Raw genomic sequence first — 21034 nt, forward strand, 5'->3', positions numbered from 1 at the left:
ACAAAATTGGAGTATTGAAAGCTGCTGTGAAACGAATGGCCCAAAATCAAACTGACCTATAGGTTTGACAAGGATGTTGCCAAGGTTGGAGGATTTGAGCGACAGTTCGCGGCTGGGGCTGTTTTCCCTGGAGCATTGGAGGCTGAGGGGTGACCTTATAGAGGTTTATAAAATCATGAGGAGGATGGATAAGATAAATAGACAAGGTCTTTTCCCCAAGGTGGAGAGTCCAGAACTCGAGGGCATAGGTTTAGGGTGAGAGGGGAAAGATTTTTAAAAAAGAGAACTAAGGGGCAACATTTTCACACAGAGGGTGGTGCATGTATGGAATGAGCTGCCAGAGGAAGCCTTGGAGGCTAGTCCAATTACAACTTTTAAAAGGCATCTGGATAGGTTTATGAATAGGAAGGTTTTAGAGGGATATGTCCCACGTGCTGGCAAATGGGTCTAGATTAGGATAGGAAATCTGGTCGGTGTGGACAAGTTGGACCAAAGGATCTGTTTCTGTGCTGTACATACCTATGACTCTATGACAACAGGTAACATTGCAATCCTGATCTTTGATTCAAGCTGAGTTAGTTAATCTCCACCTGGGTGGTACCAGGTCATGATGATCGAGAAGGAAGAGAAAACAAAATCAGCCAGAGTTTCCAGTGTTAATTGTTGCCCAATGACCCCTGTACAAAAGTCTACATGTTTATAAATATTATAGGGTGAGCATTGAATCAGGAAAGCTTGTGATGACTCTCAATTGAACATCTTGCTACCACTTATTACCCAGACTCACAATGAAGACACACCAATTAAGAAAAATGCCACAGGATGGCTGGCAGCTGTAAAAGCCATGTGAGGCAGCACCTCTGGGACAGAAGGAGGGTAGGGAGTAACAGTGGGTTTTAAAAACAGAGACCGACTGTAGAATTGTAATGAAGCAAGTCAGGTAATATATTACCCATACCGTTTAACCAGCCAAGAACTAAACTGTACTTTGTTTCTGAACATCTAGGCAGACGTGGAATACTGTGCAATTTCCTTCATTATGATAGGATGAAAAGAAACCATTTGGATCACAAGTTTGCCATCTAAATTGTAATCAACAGTCTTGATTGTTGAGAATCTTAAAGAATTCCCTCTGTACTAATTCTTAGAGAGAGGAAATATGAACCATCAATTCAAACTTAAGGAAAAAAATAGACTTATTATTGTCAAGTCCATATGGAGTTAATTCCATCGTAATGGGTAATCAGTCCCTTTTTAAATTTGTCTAATATTGTTGCAAACCACGTTCGGATTAGTCCATTTCCTGCTTATATATCTTGTGTTCTTATCCCCATCCCCTCCTGACAAAATAAACTAAAACAAACACACAACCCAGGCAGTGTGGAAGCTGCAAACCCCACAAAGTGAGAGAACAAAAGGCTTCACTGAAACCTTTGTGGTATCTGCTAATGTTTTACATCTGAGCATTTTAAAAAGACCTCGGAGATTGGGGGGGTGAGTAGACAAATGGAACACACAGTTGACTGAAAGGAAAGGAAAATCTTAGTCTTTGCTTTTGACCACAGTCACTCCGGATGATAACTGTTCCACTGTTTCACCTACTCACTATCTAAAGTTTAAATTCTTGTCCAGAAATATTTATCTTTGTTCCTGGTGTAACTTTCAACATTTACTGTTTCTTGCCTTTTCTTTCTAAACTACCATGGTAACTGTTACAAATATTTATGTATGACCAATATTGGCGCAGGGGGTTTGTTTCTCTTTGCAGTTATAGATGAGAAGCACAAAAGTAGACATTGCGTTGTTATGCAGGAGCTACCACAGTTTACACCTAAATGCTGCAGGACATTAAATGTGTTATGTTATACTTGGAATTTGCTCTAACTTTGCTTCAGTTTAACCAAATATGTGGTATTTTTACTCAGTTGCTGATCCAATGAACTCAGAAGTAGCAATTTGACAAAATTGCAACAAGGCTTTGGAAAATCAAAAATCTACTGCTAATCGTATGCTCTGGGAAAATTGTTCAGAAAGTTTTCTGTAAAATTAATCAAAAAAACTTGTGCCAGATTCACATGCTGGAAATCATTTTCACTTTAGTCAACAGTGTAATACATGCAATGGCAAAGTCCATGGAAATGAATTTCAGGAAAAGGATTTAACAGGTGGCTAAAGTGACATCAACCACTTCATACCATTCACTCCTGTGAGTGTAGGATAGAGAGAGACAGACAGACAGATAGAGAGAGAGACAAGGACAGGGATTAGAGAGAAACAGACACAAGGCAGAAAGAGATGGGAGGCATGAAAAACAAATTTAAGAAGAGAAAGACACAAACAAGGAAATGGAGTCAAACAAACAAGATAGAGAGATGCACAAAAAGTGAGAATACACAAAGAGTGATATGAAAGCATGTCCAGCAAGGCATCATAAACACACAAAAAAGAAAAGATGGGCAGATATAGTTGAGGACACAGATACAGCTGCAGACAGATGCTGACTTTACTTTGCAACAAAGCCAGCAATGGCAGCCCAGATTTGAGGAATCACTGTTATAAAGTACAGTATATAACAAAGAAACCTCTCTCTAGAGATTATGAAAAGGTTGCATTTATGTATAAAGCATGATCTCAGGAGGTCCCAAAGTGCTTTACAACAAATAGAGTTTGTCTATTGATTTGTAGTCACTGTTGTAATGTTGAAATCCAATTGTCACAAATATTGGCCAGTACATAGCAGATACCTCTTCTATAAAAACATGGCATTGGGTCACTTTTGTCTACTTGGGAGGAGAGAATTTATTTAAAAGAAGTCAACACCTCTGACAGTGCAACGCTCCTTCTTTACTGCATGGAGCCCTTGATTTTTGCGTTAAAGTCTCTGAACTGAACCAACAACTTTCCTGATTTAAAGAGATGACATTGTCTGATGTACAGTTGGCATGGATACCCACCTAAAGAGATGGTTCATGCCAGGACCCATGGATGCAGCAGATATCTCACCCTCAATTAGAAATGCAGCCACCAAAGGGAGAGGGTGTGATCCTCTCCCATCTCAGATGGGCTGAACACTCAGGAGGCTCACATGGGCCACTGATGTGCTTTCTCATTTACTGATCTGAAATGTGAAAACAACTACACAAGTCTAATTGTCTGTGTTTTGCCCCTATGCAATACCAGCTCAAAGAGGATGATTTCAGCCAATGTTCTGGTGTGAGAACCTTCATATGATCTTAGTTAGAAGTCCAAACATACAAGACAAAGGTCTTGTAGCATCTTGGTTGTGACCCTAACTCAGAGGCAGAAGGTCTTACCTACCCCAGCGTTGTGTCATATCATGTCTGAAGAGGTTATTTTAGAATAGCTAAATTTCATTGAATCCCTACAGTGTGGAAAGAGGCCATTTGGCCCAATATGTCTGGACTGACCCTCCAAAGAACCCATAAACCAGCCCCCCATTCAATTCCAGTAACCCCACATTTTCCAATGACCAGTCCACCTAACCTGCACATTGACTGTGAGAGGAAGCCAGAGCACCTAGAGGAAACACACGCAGACACAGGGAGAACATGCAAAATCCACACAGTCACCCAAACCTGGAATCGAACCGGGATCCCTGGCACGGTGACACAGCAACGATAACCACCGAGCCACCATGCATTTATTTGAAGATCATGGTGTAGAAGGGCATTACAACGAGGTGAAGGTCTTTATAGCTGGCTGAGAAACTCAATTTGGTTCTTTGGTTGAATAGTCGAGCCTTACAGCTGACTTTTCAGTTCGAGCAAATCAGCAACCTCCATCTCCCCTTGTTGGCTTAGTAGTCAGCTGTGAGACTCAGCCGTTCTAACACAACACAAAACAGACTGACATGGCAGCTGACAGAAATGCTAGTCAGCTGTGACTTCTGTTTGGAGCCATGATCAGTTAATTAGAAAGGAGCAGCTTTCCTGATTAAATGGCTTCTACTTCGTTACATTCAGAGTGTGTTTTGTAAGCATTTTCTTTTGTCCATTTGGGTTTCCTCCTCCCTCCCCCAAGAAATGCAATATATATTTGTTAAGATTTGTTGCCAGTGATAGGGTAACGAGATGTGCTCTTGCCTCTTCTCCCCTCTGTGCAATAAGCAGAAATCCCTCTTCATCTCTGTACAGCATCAGCATGAAGAATAAGACCATGGAGAACTACGTAACTCCTGGTGTTGTTGCAGCTGGAACACTGTCTGCTGAAAATCGGTGGGCTTTCCAGTGAATTTCTTCATAGACGTTTTCCTAAAGCAAACACTTTTCCTCACTCCCCCTCTTCATGGCTTCAGCTAGCTGCTGGAATATTTCTGCTACTCACGTAAGGACTATTGAAATGCTTCTGGCCAGCAACTTCTGGGAGATCAAGCTTTTGATGACATGGGTACAAACTGCAGCTTTTGACAGCTGAGGCTGTCAGACCCAGTTGACTTTCCGCTGCGGCAGTTAGCATTGGCCAAGGAGGTAGCAAGGATGAAGGTATGCAAGTGTCTTTCGACAGCTCAATAAGTGTTACTCCTCATGGCCAGAATTGCTTGGGATCAAAACATCATCACTAGATCCTAATATGATGAGGCAGTCACTTGTTTCTGCTGCGTGTGTTTCTGATAAAACTCAAATCTACCGCTGAAATAATTATTGAGTGGGGATCAACTTGTAAAACAACAGCCGCATTAACATCTGGGCCTATATTTTTAAAATTACATTTACGCACTGGGTCCAAATATTGTACAAATCTAGCTGAATACTTGACAACACACAGAGATTTATTCAAATTTAGTAAATATGCTATTAAGGTTATATCGTAATTTGTACATTATTGGCAATTTTTGTTGGAAGAATTCCTGCATCATTTTCGAGATTTGAGAAGAGTGTGGAACCTGCTGCTATTTCATTCTTGGGCTGACACTATCCTCTTCATTCCACCCATTTTGAAACAGTTTCTGAGCCTACAGGGAATTTGCAATGACTAATTCACTGGAATAGCACGGAACACATTACTCCCATAAGGTCCTAAGAGAATTAAATATTTGCCTTGCCGACAAGACCACTAGATCACTCCGACAAATCCTCAAAACATGACCTCCATTGGGTGCAAGACACATTGATCTCTACCAGCACTTACATCACCAAAAAGAAAACTGCTGATTTAGATTGCAGAGCAGCTCGTCAGATGCACCCTGAGCACGATATTTATTTGAGGGACAGGGAGGAGGTAGCCAGTGGTGAGGCCAAAATAGTATTTGCACTAAATGTTAGAATTAAAATTGATAGGAGTCTTTTACCTGCTCTCTGTTGGTCCCACTAGATCTCTGAACTGCTTCGGGGGTTGGGGTATGCTTTGATGATTTGAGATTCAAGCTTTATTTAAGTTGTTTCAATCTGAGATCAAATGGCCCAGTATGAAATCATCTGGACACACGTACAAATATCACAAATAGAATCATGTAATTTCAACGTGCATTTTTAAATGGGAATTGACTTCAAATTTATTCTCCGTAAGATTGTGATCTTTCCAAAATGCTTGTAATTAAACAATAATGGCAGCACAAATCATTGTGTTAATTGGAATTACAATGTGTAAGTTTCTGGTTGTGCTTAAGGCGAAACATGGGAAATAAGGATGAGAAAAGAGAAACTGCGAAACCAATGTAGAAGCAACAACATTTAACCTACTTGAGTTGACTACTCAGTGAACACGTAGGCTTTTTGTTAGACCTTAGGGTTACCCACTCACCTTCTGCATCTTCTGGTCTTGTGAGGTCAATGACCCCTGGACCAACCTTCACATCCTCCCCTGTTTTTCCTGTCAGCTGTTGTGCAAGATTCTCAAAGGGCACCCGTTCCTGCACCGAAAGAACAGAAAAATCTGTTAGTTTTTTCTGTGTGACAGTCACTGTGTCAGTCTTGGCAGCATTAAGTGCTGCTGGATCAGCATCCAGGCTTTACTAGTTATTTATCCATTTTTTTTACCCCCAAGGAACCTGACTTGTGTTTTACTACTTACTCTGCTATTTCAAACTCAAATGAGATAACATAACAGATTGTAATATTCCAGTATGTGGAAACTCTGTCGATGTTCCCTTTATCAGTATGAAACAATATTAAATGTCACATCTGCTTACATTTGGAGCAGTAAAATAGCAGCCCAGACCAGAGAGCTGAAAATTTGTGACACATTCTTTCTATCATGGATTATGCATTACATAAGGGCAGATTATTACCTACTGCTTACACAATTTTTGAGAAACAAAGTAACAAAATGTCTCATTCACAAGAATACAAGCCTGGAACAATACCTGGAATAAACTGTGAACTGATTTAAAACTAGCTACAGAATAGTCAAAAGATTGTAGTACAGAATGAAGGTTTATGTCCAATTGAGAATGAATGTATCTGTTCTATAACTAAGGGGTGGGGCTAACTATAGACCAATTCATGTCCTTCTTCAGAAATATCTGTGGCATAAGTTTGCAAGTCCATCTGTGACGAAGTCACCTTTGAACAAATCTGAAGACAGACTGACTTTCCAAACACTTTGCACTCTCCCAGAGCAAACACTGCTTAATACCATCTGCTTATAGAGACTTCAAAGAAAAACATTTTGAAGATTAAAGGCAACTTGAAATTGTGCAAATATAAGTAAACTAACTGGGTTTGAACTAGATGAAACCACAAAACACTACTCCATATTGGGGAAAATGGAAGCATTAGCTGCTTTTACTTTTCCAGTCATTTTTCAGATCCATTTATTCATACTACTGATGCAGACTGATAGTTTCCAATTTGGTAAAGCAGCAATTATCGTCTCCCATAGTCAGAGTAGTCAATTGTGCCATGTTATGGAAAGATGATATGCTGTGGTGTTATTTGTTGATGCTTATTTATTGAGGAATAGAGTAAAAGTTATCTTTATACCTCACTTGAATTCTTTAATTGCATTGAGAGAAAACTCTGATCCTTTCCACCTAAACCACAGTAACCTAGATCTATGCAAGGTCCCTGAGATAGAACAGAGCTCTAACTCACCATTGCGCAAAGTTTTTGTAACCTGAAACATTTCTTTCTGTATCTCACACAGCAAATGACTCGTTTTTTTACTCGAATGCTCAATGTTTTCCCATTAACAAAGGGAAACAAATGAAAATAGACCCTCTATAGTTTGATTATACTACCTCAAACTTCAAGCTTAACTTCATTCCAGGCTTTTGCCTGAAACATCTATTTTCCTGCTCCTTGGATGCTGCCTGACCTGCTGTGCTTTTCCAGCACCACTCTAATCTTGACTCTGATCTCCAGCATCTGCAGTCCTCACTTTCGCCTTCATTTCCTTCTACTCAATTCACAGCAACTTATGAAAGATTTATAACATTTGTTCATCAGTATCAAATGGATTCTGGCCACCTTGCCTCTTGAATGACGCACTGCTCCAGTTCGGCCTACTCTGCTTTATTGCCTCCATCCAATCATCTAGCATTCTTAACAGATTTATTTCAACAAGTGAATTCGCCTCATCCGTGCACACACTTTACTTCTTCATTTTCAAGTCTTCATCATTGTGCTAATAAACCAGCCATTAAGACTTATCTACTGTAGGGAAGCATCTTTTTTCTGCTTCCACCTCACCCAGTGTTATCGCTTATAAAGGGCAAAATAGAGACTTACAAGTGGAAGAACATGTCTTCTTTGTTACTGAAATGCATGTTCACTCCTAATAGTTACTAGCACTGTACAGTCTATTATAGTCATTTATAAACTGAAGAGTTTTTTTTTATTGGGAGGTATCGTGTGGTCAAAAATTACACTTGCCCAATTACATGAAGTTCTAAGAAGTCTTTCAGCTGTATAAGAAATTTAGGGTTAAAAATATAAAACATTACAAATAAAATGAATGTATTTAAAAATATATGGTTTTACACTTACAGTAATAGGATAACTCGGAACTGCTTGAAGACTGTATGCTATATTGTACCTCACTGGTCTAGAACAGTGTGTTATCGAGAAACACTGTGGTGTCACATTGATCTGGAACACTATATACTGACCTATTATTTTAGAAGTCTAAATAATATTACGAAGTAAGCATACTAAATTGATCTAAATTGATACAATGCACTACATTGTAACTTCATTTTTTGAATAATAAGCTACATGTCTCAATGACTGGTATCTGCTTGATCTCGATCTGGTATAGGAGAGCTATAGAGTACACTCCACAGTATTTTCATTGATTCTGGATAGTACAAAAGTGCTTTAATTGGGAGCATTATTAGTAACTTACTTCTCTCAAAATAATAAATTACACTACACAATGAATAAACTGATTGGAAATATTTGGTTTCAAAGTCTGGTGCACTGGTTTTAAACTGTGGTTTGTGTTATGGTACCTGGAACTGTATGCTATGTTTAAGTAGATCAACTGATTGATATTCCAAACAACATACCAAAACCGTACATATTTTACAGAACACAATGAACAGAATAATAAAGCTATCAATTGATTAAACATACATTGTGTTCTTGAACAGTGAAAACATACACAATGGATTCCAATTCTCATACACTTAACCCCACAGGACATGTATTCACATAAGAGAACCTGTACCATGAAATGGCATTATTTCAATGCATGTTCAAGCCAAACCATAACATTTAGGGTATTGGATGGCAACTTTGAGTAAACTTCAAATGCTCTGCAACCCCTAATAAATATTAATAACAGTGCTGGAGAGAGCCATGATTTTAATGAAGGGGCAAGTGAAGGCATTAGCCAAAGTGATCCGATGAACAGATTCTAGTCTATTTTACACAAGACGTTGAATGAAACATCAATAATAAGTCAATGACTTGATAAAATGCAAAGGAGGCCTCCAAGGTTTTGTAAGCTTCTGTGTACTGGAGAAAGGTCAGTCTGACAAAAAGTATCATTTTACACAATCTGTCTGATAACACGACCTGCTGCACAGCACATGCTAACTCTCACACAGCACAGTACAAAGGATAAAGAGACAGAAGCCCTTTCTGTCAGCCTAACTGATGCTGCAATTTAACAGTATGAGAAGCTCATACATAAAGATGAGTTGGCTGTGAAATATAACTGTTCCATTACTTGAGTAAGTCTATCTAAAAAATCTTGAACATCATGATTTAGATGGCTGAAAGATTTGCATGCTTAAAAATAAATTGTTCAAACTTTGTTCTTCTTGAGCCTTTATTTAAGTTTACAAAATAAAGCAGATTAATCATACTATGTTAAGCTATAAAACAAGTAAAAATGACAATTTTACAATTTAACTATTGTTAAAAATATAGACAAGCATTTTCTTGCAGAGTCTCAATACAAAGCAAGAGAATTTGAGAACATTTACCAGATATTACAGTCTCTCCACTTGATATGCTGACTGGCTTTTGTAGGAATTTCTATTTGTTGTTATTCCATATAAGCCAAAGAATTTTTTTGTGTGTAATATTTAGAGCAAAATTATAACTCTGATTTTGCAGCACCACAGAGAAGTATTTTCCCATCTGAAATGTAGCTTCTACGTTCCATCAGTGAGTAGAATATCCGAAGCAAGGTACAAACATGTCATGAACAGGTATTGTTTCTTTCAGATGGGCACTTTTGTAACCTCACAACTATTTAAAAGGGACTATGCAGTGCAATAAGTTTTGAACAGTGAAAGAGAGCTCAAAAGAACATTGTTATAAGTCTTTATTTTAGATCACAGGAAAAACACGAAAATGGAATGACGGCAAAAGGATGCTGTTTACTTCAGAAACACACTAATAAAACTATTCCATTAGATTTTACTGAACTATGTGAACATTTTGCCTGCTTTAATTGTGTTTGTGATTTAATTCTTATAGTTTCTTTTTGTTACTTAAAGTCAGTAAAGTTTCATTGCAATCCATTACACACTGATAATTCTGTTACAAGATCATCTCGCAGCATATAACATACTCATTGGGCATATGGTCTTTGAAAATGTGAACCTGGCCTGAATTAACAAAGAGACCATACAGAAAGTGGCACTGTCAATTAAAAGTATAATTTTAAAAGCACAATAAAGAAAACTGAACCTGCTAGTCTGCAGATTCAAAGCAGACAAATGTTAATACATCACATAAGTAATGTAGGTAGATATATCAGTCAATGCTTCATCAGTCAATGTTGTCAGGGTCTAATGGAGATTTCTTTGCAGCAATTGAACCTCTGTGTTAAAAAGTTGCTGGGTGCATGCTTTAAGTATCTTTAGATTATGATAAACAAGATAGTGCTCATACATTGGAGGAAGAGATTGAGATGATGAAGGGCTTGTTAAAACCAAAGCAATGTTAAATGTTCCAAGGACTGCATCAGCAGCATTAATCATATCTGAGAATTATCACAGTTAATGAACGAGCAGCAACAGTGATGATTAATGTACTATTTCTAACAGTGACCAAAGTCAAAGATCTGAGGCGTTTAATGCCACAATGTGCACTTTTTTTGGTATAAACTGGAAGCTAAGAAAATAACCCACTGAGTGAGGCAAGTTATGTAAGAGTTTACGAGGCATTTTCAAGTTATCAGAATGATGGATTATTCATCCCACTCTGCACAAATTAGAATTAGAATTCCTACAGCGTGGAAACAGGCCCTTCAGCACAACAAGTCCTCACTGACCCTCTGAAGACCAACCCACCCAGACCCATTCCACTATCCCATATTTACCCCTGACTAATGTACCCAACCTACACATCCCTGAACACTGTGGACAATTTAACATGGCCAATTCATCTGATCTACACATCTTTGGATTGTGGAAGAAAACTGGAGCATCCGAAGGAAACCATCGCACCTGAAGGAAACCCACACAGACACAGGGAGAACGTGCAAACTCCACACAGATAGTTGCCCAAGGCTGGAATTGAACCCAAGCCCCTTGTGCTGTGAGGCAGCAGTGCTAACCACTGAGTCACCGTGTTTAACCTGGCTGATCCTCTCTTGCTCCAGCCAGTAACCCAACAAAATGAGCATGAAGACATTCAAATTTCTTAATTAGCAGTCTTGTTAAACGAAAGCAAGATTCACTTCATCAAAACAATTAATACTTTTTATCAAAAGAGATAGTATCGATTAGAAGAAGAAAGAAAGAAATCCCACAGTCCTATTTTCTAAGTACCAATCAATTTTCCAATACCTACAGTGCAGTTACTATGGTGCGGAATTTACTGCCATTGTAAACTAAAATTATATTTTCAATATTTTAGCAAGAAAATACATGTGATGATTTCTGCTGGCCCAGAGAGAAATCAGACTGCTTTTATTCACTAAACAATACAGATCAAAATAGCCCATATTGAGTTAGATGATGTTAGCCAGAGCTGTAGTTGAGGGGTGACTATAAACTTCTTTCACTTTTCTTTTGCCTAAGGACAGGGGGGAAAAAAATTCTGCTAGCATTTTTTTCCTCAATACAACAATCCAGTGAACCCTGTTGGACAGTGTGTGCGTGTAAATGGTGGATGTACAGCAAGGTCTGGTTCAGTTACGATTTCTTCCATGTAAACTGTCTTGCTGATACTTGCTGCAATAGATGAAAAGAATGAAGCTTGGCTGCTGGGTGAATGAGTGGAACCATGCACAAGCAAAGTGTCAATGTTTTAAGGAAAATGCTGACAATCAAAGATCATTGGCAGCACTAGTTTAGAAACATCTTAGCCAAATATATTGCATCTTTTGATTCCCCTTTATCTATCTTGTTTACGACCTTCTTATAGAATTCCAATAAATTGGTTAGGCATGGTTTTCTTATCACAAAGTCAAGCTGACTCTGCTTAAATACATAATATAATCAGGCAGAGTTTTGTACTGCATCAAATTGGTTACTTGTTGGTAGAGGTTGCTATGGACGATGCACCCATTAATGCTGACAGACAGTTAATTACCAGATATTGTTGGAATTTTAAATCAGGCAGGTTGACTTTGATTGGTTAGGGTATTAGCTCTGCTTATTTGGGATGAGATTGAACAGATTGGTAACAGAGTTTATGCATGTCTTACAATACTGATTTGTCTGAAGTGCACAAATTTATTCTATTTTTTAATTTGATCTATAGATACAGGCTCCATAAACGTACTTGAATGGAAATGGTTTGGAATCAATGATACCAGTAAACATGTTGCAAATCTCACTGATCATGAACTGTTTCAAATTGCGGAGTCTGTCCAAGCACACGGTTTCAATTTTGGCATGTGTTTAGCCCATATCAAACAGAAAGTTATGCTTCCTGAGTTCAAACTTCTTAACTCCAGATATTCTGTCACAAACAAATGCTACTTGAGGACAGTCAATCCTTGAAGGCATGCAATGTTTAGCGCGCAATATTGCAGGTTTTCAAAGAAGTTGTATAATTTTACATGCAAGATGATTGTGTAGCAACATCGCAAGGGCTCAAGGCCAACCTAGACACACATATTAGTAAATCTGACAAGGGGACTGGAATAATCAAACTTAGCATGCATGACCATCAACAAACTTCATGTCATTCTTAATACAGTTAACCATAAACTTACCTTCATTGGTCAGTACACACATTGGATTCTCACAATATAATTTGACTGTTCTGTTAGGATGGGCTTCATTTTAACCTTGCAGGTACCAGTGCCTGTCAAATTGTACAGCTAAGTTGTGGATAGGGCTTTAAATTTCAAAAATAGGGGAGGAAGATTCAATTGAAGGGATGCCTAAAAAGATCAAAAAAGCAATTAGAGAGCAGATGTGTAGGGTAAAGAAGAGATAGATAATGAGCAAAGTGTATCAGGAAGGGACGAACAAAAAGGGCAGTAGAAATTAGAACCAGAAAGTAATTGTGATCATAAGTCATAGCTTAAGGGTTTATAGCTAGATAAATCACTAAAAGGCAAAAACAGAAATAAATGACTATGATTTGATACCTATAATGGAGATGTGATTGTAAGGTGACAAAGACTGGGAACTCAATATTCAAGGGTATTTGAAGTCCTGTAAAAATAGACAAAAAGGAAATGGATTTCGGGTAGTGTTGTTAATAAAATAAATATGAGTGAAGTAGAGAGGTAGCGTTTGTTTTGTGACCGAATAGCTGGAGCTGAGTAGTGATATAGCTGCAATAGATCATGATAGGGAATCAGTTTGCATGGAAATAAGAAATAACAAGTGAAGAAAGAAGGTACGTATGGAAGATATCTGTCAGCCCCCAATGGGTTGCCTCAATAATGGATGCGTGTAAGGAGGGCACCTAGGATTGTCATGAATAAGTTTAATCTGCATATTGTTTGAACAAATCAGTTGGCTCGGGTAACATGGAAGACAATGTTGTAAAATGCATTAGGGGTTGTTTCTTAGAATACGTTGCACAACCATCTCAGGAACAGGATATTTTAGATCCAGTAATGTACGAGGAAGGAGGATTAATATGAGATTGTGTAGTTAAGGATCCTTTAGTGGCTCGTGATCCTGACAAGAACTTATTGAATTCTAGGAGATTTCCAGTGAATTGGAAAAGAGCCAATGTGGCACTCTGTTCAAGGTGGGAGAGAGACAGAAAGCAGGGCAATTACAGTTCCAGTTATCTTAAAAGCTACAGAGTTGAAAATGCTAGGATCCGTTATTAAGGAAGCAATAGCAGGACATTTAGAAAAGATTACCACAATCAAGTAGAGTCAACATAGGAACTCGCAGATGTGGTGCCTTTCTATTTCCAGAAGATAACGGATCACTTCCCACAGTATATAGTGAAGTGATTTTAGTTTAGTTTTTAAGTCTTACTCAGAACTAACTCTAATTCAGAGTTGCAGGTGTATTTCCCTGATAACTTTCTTACTCAGTTGCACAAATGCTTGGTTTCAGTTTATAAGATTTGCATAACTATCCCAATGGAGAAGCTGCTGCTCAAGAATGTTACCTTTCTCCAAGTAATTCGATTAATTTTAATACGTCTCAGCTATCCTATAAACATCCCAGAGGATTTTAATGGTCTGTGATTTTTCACTTAAGAAAATATACTTCCTCACTTAAGGAAATGGATAAAAGATATTATCTGAATGTTTCTAATACTTCTGAAATTTTAGTGAAAGGGTCTTTTTTGCATTATTTGGATCAAACCCTCCCCATGCACAATCAACATGTGCAAATATGCATGCCAACTCCCTTACAAGTTCTCCAACCTTCATGAGCTGCTATATCATTTAACTATATTTCTGAACAATTTGGTGAAGATTCCTTTATGAAGGTGTGGGTTTTTAACCTAGTCGATTTATTTATGATGTTTTATACTTGTTTGTCTCTTTATATTCTCCCAATTAAAAAAATATCCTTTGTAAAAGATTTAACCATAAAGGTGTTTCATTTCTCTGTCTTTGAGTGTGCCAAGTAAACCTGCTGGACTATAACCTGGTGTTGTGTGATTTTTAACAGTAAGCAATCCTGCAACCATGAAAAAGGAGGGCTGGAAAGATACATAGCAACGTAGCAACTGGGCATGAAATTAAAGTGTTAGTTACTGAAGAAATGCTGGAACTATCTAACTGATAATGATGCCAAATATCCCTATTATATTCATATCTTTAGAAACCAAGACAAGGCAACACTCAAAGACAGAGAAATGAAACACCTTTATGGTTAAATCTTTTACAAAGGATATTTTTTTTAATTGTTGGGAGAATAAAAAGAGACAAACAAGTATAAAACATCATAAATAAATTGACTAGTTTAAAAACTCACACCTTCATAAAGGAATCTTCACCAAATTGTTAAGAAACATTGTTAAATCATATAGCAGTTCATGAAAGTCCAACACCAGTATCTCCAAATCAGTATTGCTTATATCTTTTTGTTGTATGTGCTAATCACTGATTTAACTAATGGCATATGTAGATCATCCACATGTCCCCTTCTAGGTATATCCTTTCCCGGCTAGCTGTGATAAGAGTTTTTCATGGTTAACTCTAAAATGAATCTTTTTATTTATATCCATAAAGGTGTGTGCCTGACCTGAACAGTTATACATATTTCCCAATCAAAACTATTTTTCTAACTAGATGCTGTTACAGTGTAAACTCATGAAACATCCCACGACAGTTATTCTGGGCATTGAAAAGTACATATTAATCTAGAAAGTGTAAGGTATCACACAAGTGTGAATAATAATTCCAATGCTGGTATGAGGCAGGTATATAGGCCATTTATTCTTTTCAAAGATTGGCAGATTATATCAATACCATATTTCTTTGACTGCTTGCAACAACTGCAAACAGCACAACTGACCATACTCAACCAGCCTGTGTTTGCAAAACACGCAACACAGTGTTAAACATTAGATGTTATTCTACAATCGAATAACATTTGCTGGATAACACTGAGTGTGCAAAGAATTATCGCTGCCAGCTAATTTCAGACTGCCAACCAGGCTCACAGTGTGGTGCATTTGCATGTACTAGAAACTAGGCTATTCTTTTCAGACAGAAAGAACATGTGTATGCACTGCACCCATTTCAAACTACTTCATTTAAACTTTAACCAAAGCCTGGCAGTTAATTGTCAATCAGCAAGGGTCATTGCATTCTCCATGGCAATGTCTCTACCACTTGCCAATGAATCAGCAGTCTCCTCCTACACAGCATAAATGTGATAGTTCCTTGAATTTTATTTTTTTTTTGCAAATTGTCTTGATGAGAGCAAGGCACAAAGCTTCAACAAAATGCATCAGGTTTCAGAAAGTATACTGTAATAGTGTAAATGAACATGATTGGTTAGGTATTCCATTGTACTCTCCTACTGATTTTCAGTACATTACAAGTGATTTAAAATTGACTATTGTGCCCTGTGTTTTTATGGCAGTATCGACACAGTTATTATCATCCATCCACATGCTCCATGTGCACCGATTTTCAGAGTAGAGGTTATCACTTGCAATATTATCACTGAACGTTTATCAATGAATAATCAGCAAACGATTACTGAAAAATATTGTCTCTAGCACTTATTGTAATATGTTATAATCTCAAATTCAGTTCATGTGGGACACCCATTGATATTCCCATTTCAAGGCAGATTTGCAAAGCATTATTGTATAGTGCTATGCACTGGCAGATGTGAATTTGAATTTCTAACTCAGCTAACATATGTATTTGGACTTATCCTACCATATAATGCAACATAATGATTTTAGATGTGTTAATGGGCAATTCATTGACCAAAAGCAGATGGGAGACAAAAAGTGACTGAATGGGAGTGGGCCAAACATCAGCAAATCATTACTAAAATGTTCAATAATGAGCAGCAATGACAGTGCCTTTAGATAGGACTGGTAGTCATTTTGGTCATAAGGAATGGAGAGAAGACCAAAGGAATTTGAAAAGTTAAGCATCTGCAAAATTAATGTTGGGAGAAATTTAATAAAGGCCCATGACCCCAATAGCATGGGTTCAAACACTATTTCAGCTGTGGCAGTTCATAGAGGTCTGCCTCCCTGCTGCCTCATGCTCCACTCAACTCTCCTCCCTTATTCCTGGTCTAACTCGACAATTATAATCCTTTATCCCCTTTCATCTCATAAATATATTTTGCCTCACTTTATAGATAGTCATTTTAGTATCAACTACCCGCTGTGATGCTGAGTTCCATATTGTCACCATTCTTTGGATAACAAATCTGTACTGGATTGCTGGGTGATTACTTATATTAATGGCCTCTAGTTTTCCTCTTCCTCACAAGAAAACTCTCTTTGTATCCACTCTTTGAAACCCTTAGATGATTTTAAAGATCACTTTTGGGTCTCTCTTCAACGTTCCTTTTGAACATGTGTACATTGGTAACACCAATATTCACATGATGCATATGACAGAATGCTCATCCTCACTCAGAGGCATAAAGATCAGCTCTGGAACAGATTTTATTTTAGGGTATTTTGGTTGAGGCAGTCTTCTAATTATTAGCCTTAAACTATTGCCACTTTATGGAAGAATTATAGCTTTAAAACATGAATATAATTTTTCAAACTACAAAGTACAAGCAGACAACCATTTGTATTTGTTCTTCTACCTAATTACCATGTAAGCATAACCAAAGAAAATTGAAGTTGACGAATACCATTTGTTGGCTTTTAAAAAGTGCTGCCGTCTGTACTGGTTACAGTACATCTGTTACCATTTTCAGTTTTATAGAAACATTTTCCCTTTCAATGGATTAACAGCAGTTCCTGTAAGCAGACCATGTCCTGATAATCTGCCCTTCACTAATGCATGTGGTCTGAGGATTAATAGTTAATTTTGTTCACAATAACTGCTTTATTGGATTAAGTATAAAGGCTGATATCCGAATGTCAGTTTTTGTTCAGCCAGATAGTTAACAGACTTAATACATGCAGACACTCTGCATGGCTGGTCTAGTGGATCCTCTGGAATTGGCCTTAATTACATCTTCATAACAAACCTCTGACCTATTGGGCTGCTTGCTGGGAGCTTGGATCATTGGAATGGTTGGGAGAAGGATTGCAGACCCTGTTGCATATCTTAATGGTCTGCAGTACTCTTGTAAAGGGGCTGGGTTATTAACCCAAAAAAAATACTCTACCGTTTGTGATAATCTTGTCTTTACAATTTATAGAACTGCAGCGGCTAAAGAGTATGAATTTCATTGAGTGCGACTGTGGAGCAAGGAAAAAAGCAAACAAAAGGCTGTGTTGTTTAACACTTGTGCTGCACTCTGCCCTGGGGAATAATTTAGCCCACACGGGATGATGTAGTAAAAAGAGTGAACTGTGTGTCTAACACTCCAAAAAAACTAAAAATGAATCTTACCAGCCTAAGAAAATCAATGTATCGCTATACCAAACTGTAGCCAATATGCACACCACAAATTATTCCTCTCAGCTGGTATGTTTGCAGATGCCAGCTCTGCCAGCATGGTATCTGCTCTGGTCATATCCACCAGAACCATCTGGGATACATGGATAGATCCGATATCACCGATGCTTCTTGAATTCAACTAATTACTGATACCAAACGGTAAAGTATGTCCATGCTAAATCTTTAGCAGCAGATGAGTTTAGTCTTGATAAACGGAATAGGTTTATTGCATTGGTCTTAGTAATTAGTTATACTACATTTGAGATACATGAGAGTACATAAAACCTCAGGGTGCACTCAAGAATAAGAACACAACTGAAATAATCAGGTACACAACTTAGAGATAAACAAACAAGAAGATAATTTCCCTACACACAGGTTAGCTCCTCCTGGAACACGCCTTGTTTGGTGGGCAGAATTTATCGCATAACGTCAGTTAACTCTTTCAGATATTGACTAACTTATACAACGTCAAGCTCCTATTGCATCTTGATGGCAGCCATCAGTAAAATAATAAACTTATTTTCCTTCCATAGCTTACTTAAAATGCATTCCCCTATTGTAGTGTCCAATGTTGTCACACTCATATCCACAAATGAATGTTCAGCAAGCAATCTTCCAGCGAGCTGAAAATGTGTTGCTGGAAAAGCACAGCAGGTCAGGCAGCATCCAAGGAACAGGAGAATCGACGTTTCGGGCATGAGCCCTTCTTCAGGAATGAAGAAAGTGTGTCCAGCAGGCTAAGATAAAAGGTAGGGAGGAGGGACTTGGGGGAGGGGCGTTGGAAATGTGATAAGTGGAAGGAGGTCAAGGTGAGGGTGATAGGCCGGACTGGGGGTGGGGGTGGAGAGGTCAGGAAGAAGATTGCAGGTTAGGAAGGCGGTGCTGAGTTCGAGGGATTTGACTGAGACAAGGTGGGGGGAGGGGAAATGAGGAAACTGGAGAAATCTGAGTTCATCCCTTGTAGTTGGAGGGTTCCTAGGCGGAAGATGAGGCGCTCTTCCTCCAGCCGTCGTGTTGCTATCTTCCAGCGAGGTCAATTTATATATGACATGTTTATCTCTTCACAGATATGCTGGGTTGCAGGACAGCCATTTGGTATTACAAATGTCAACCTTCCAATATCTCAACATCTCTTTCTCATTGGCAGGAGAAGCTAAGACATAAATACAGAGGCAAACTACACAACAGATCGACTCAATGACCTCAAATCTTCCAACATCTTCAGCAACAATATGGAATACAGAACAGTAAAACACAGGAATAGCCCCTTCACCTTTAATGTCTGGGCCATCTATGATCCAGTCTGCCTGCACATGGTCCATATCCTTCTATTCTTCACCTGTTCATATGTCTATATAAATGGCTCTTAAATTATGCTATCGTATCTGTTTCTACCACCTGCCCAGCAGCACATTTCAGGCACCTCCTATCCTCAGTGTGAAAATTGCCTTGCACATCTTTAAACTGTCATTCTCTCACTTTAAAACTATGCCCCCTCATATTTAACATTTCCACCCCGGGAAAAAGACTCTGACTATCCACCCTATCCATGCCTCTCAATTTCATGTATTTGTATCAGGTCACTTTCAGTCTCTGATTCTATGGTGAAAACAATCCAATTTTGTTCAATCTCTCCTTAAAGCTAGTACAGTTCAGTCCAGGCAATATCCTGGTAAATACTTTTTGTATCCTTTCCAAAGCCTCAGTGGAGTGCTAGGTACCATAATCTTCTTATGGTGTGGTGACCAGAATTGGACACAATACTCCGAATGTGGCCTAACTAAAGTTTTATACAGCTGCAACATGACTTGCTAACTCTTAGCTAAGTTCCCCAACTAATGGAGGCAAGTATGCCATATGTTTTCTTTACCACCTTATTAACTTGTATTGCCACTTTCAGGGAGTTATGGACTCCAACTCAAGATCCCTCTGTATATCAATGCTGTTAAGGATCTACCCACTTACTGTACACTTTCCTCTTGCATTTGGCCTCCAAAAATGCAGCACCTCACACTTCTCTGGATTAATCTCCAACTACCATTTCTCCACCCAACTTTCCAACTGATCTGTAACTAACTGGATGTTAAAGTGATGAAGCACAGAGAGAGCAAGACAGGCTAATATTTCGAGACCAAGCCCTAGCACAGGTTAATACCATTCTTTTTCTTGGATTCATTAACCCAATTTTCACTCAATCCTTACTGACATCATATACACTCATACAACACCATGACACACAATGCATTTCCATTCAATTACATTTTAAGAATTAGACTGTTCATGTCTCTAAAGATTCTATTTTTATGAGAACTGGATGAAGCTTTGATTAAAATCAAAGAAACCAGTATCATAAATCATCTTATTTAACTCACTCCATCTGTCACACCAATGGCACATTTATATCAATAAAAGTACAATCACTCTATCTGATTTGGAAAGGCAGTTTTAGAAATAATCATGCTGAATTTCAGAGCAAACCCAAAGAACATAAGGATGGTGTTATTCAATAAATGATCTAATGGGTGCAACCCTTTTTTAGATTCTTTCATCACTACAGATTCTAAAATTTGTCATCTATGTACATAGATGTTTACATATACAGTCAGTACATGGTTGTCTTCTCAGATGGTGAAAAATGGCCCAGGCACCAAACCAACTTATTAGAACTGCTGTGCAAAATCAAGTAGATGGCACAAGGAAATTTAGTACTTGATAGAGATTTCCTTATACTTGGCGGGTCTCACTTTTCACCCTGAGAACAGGTTGAGAGAGGCAGTAAACAGGATTTCATCAAATTCCTTTTTGCCCTCAAATCACCCCATGTGAAAATGGCCAAACCTAGCTAGTCATAAAAATATTGTATGTGAACAGAAGCTGATGCAGAGTAATCTCACGACCATGCACAGGGACAATAAAATTACACAATTGCACAAGGCTTCCACTAACATTAAGAGCCAGAGTCAGATGTCCTGCTCTTTGGACAAAGACACAAGGAATACAATACAGAACACCAAAATTAAATCCTCCAATCGTGCACTGCAAACCACATTAATTTGCACCCTTCTCTGACATGTCCATAATTTTCTATTTTTTTTACACTTGAACTCACTTGTTGCACAACCTCTTAATTTTGTGC

The 21034-nt window shown here is 38.2% G+C and overlaps 1 protein-coding gene across 18 annotated transcripts in view; it reads right to left on the bottom strand.

The window, feature by feature from the left end:
* sox6 (SRY-box transcription factor 6) overlaps positions 1-21034 on the bottom strand; it is a 641917-nt gene that overhangs the window by 35703 nt on the left and 585180 nt on the right. For all 18 annotated transcript variants that reach the window (XM_072592368.1, XM_072592380.1, XM_072592378.1 and 15 more), the window contains one exon: positions 5761-5869. In XM_072592368.1, the coding sequence (XP_072448469.1) occupies positions 5761-5869 (109 nt within the window). The remainder of the gene's footprint in view (positions 1-5760; positions 5870-21034) is intronic.

The sequence above is a fragment of the Chiloscyllium punctatum genome, chromosome 22 (genome assembly GCF_047496795.1).
Source record: "Chiloscyllium punctatum isolate Juve2018m chromosome 22, sChiPun1.3, whole genome shotgun sequence".
NCBI classification, from domain to species: Eukaryota; Metazoa; Chordata; class Chondrichthyes; order Orectolobiformes; family Hemiscylliidae; genus Chiloscyllium; species Chiloscyllium punctatum.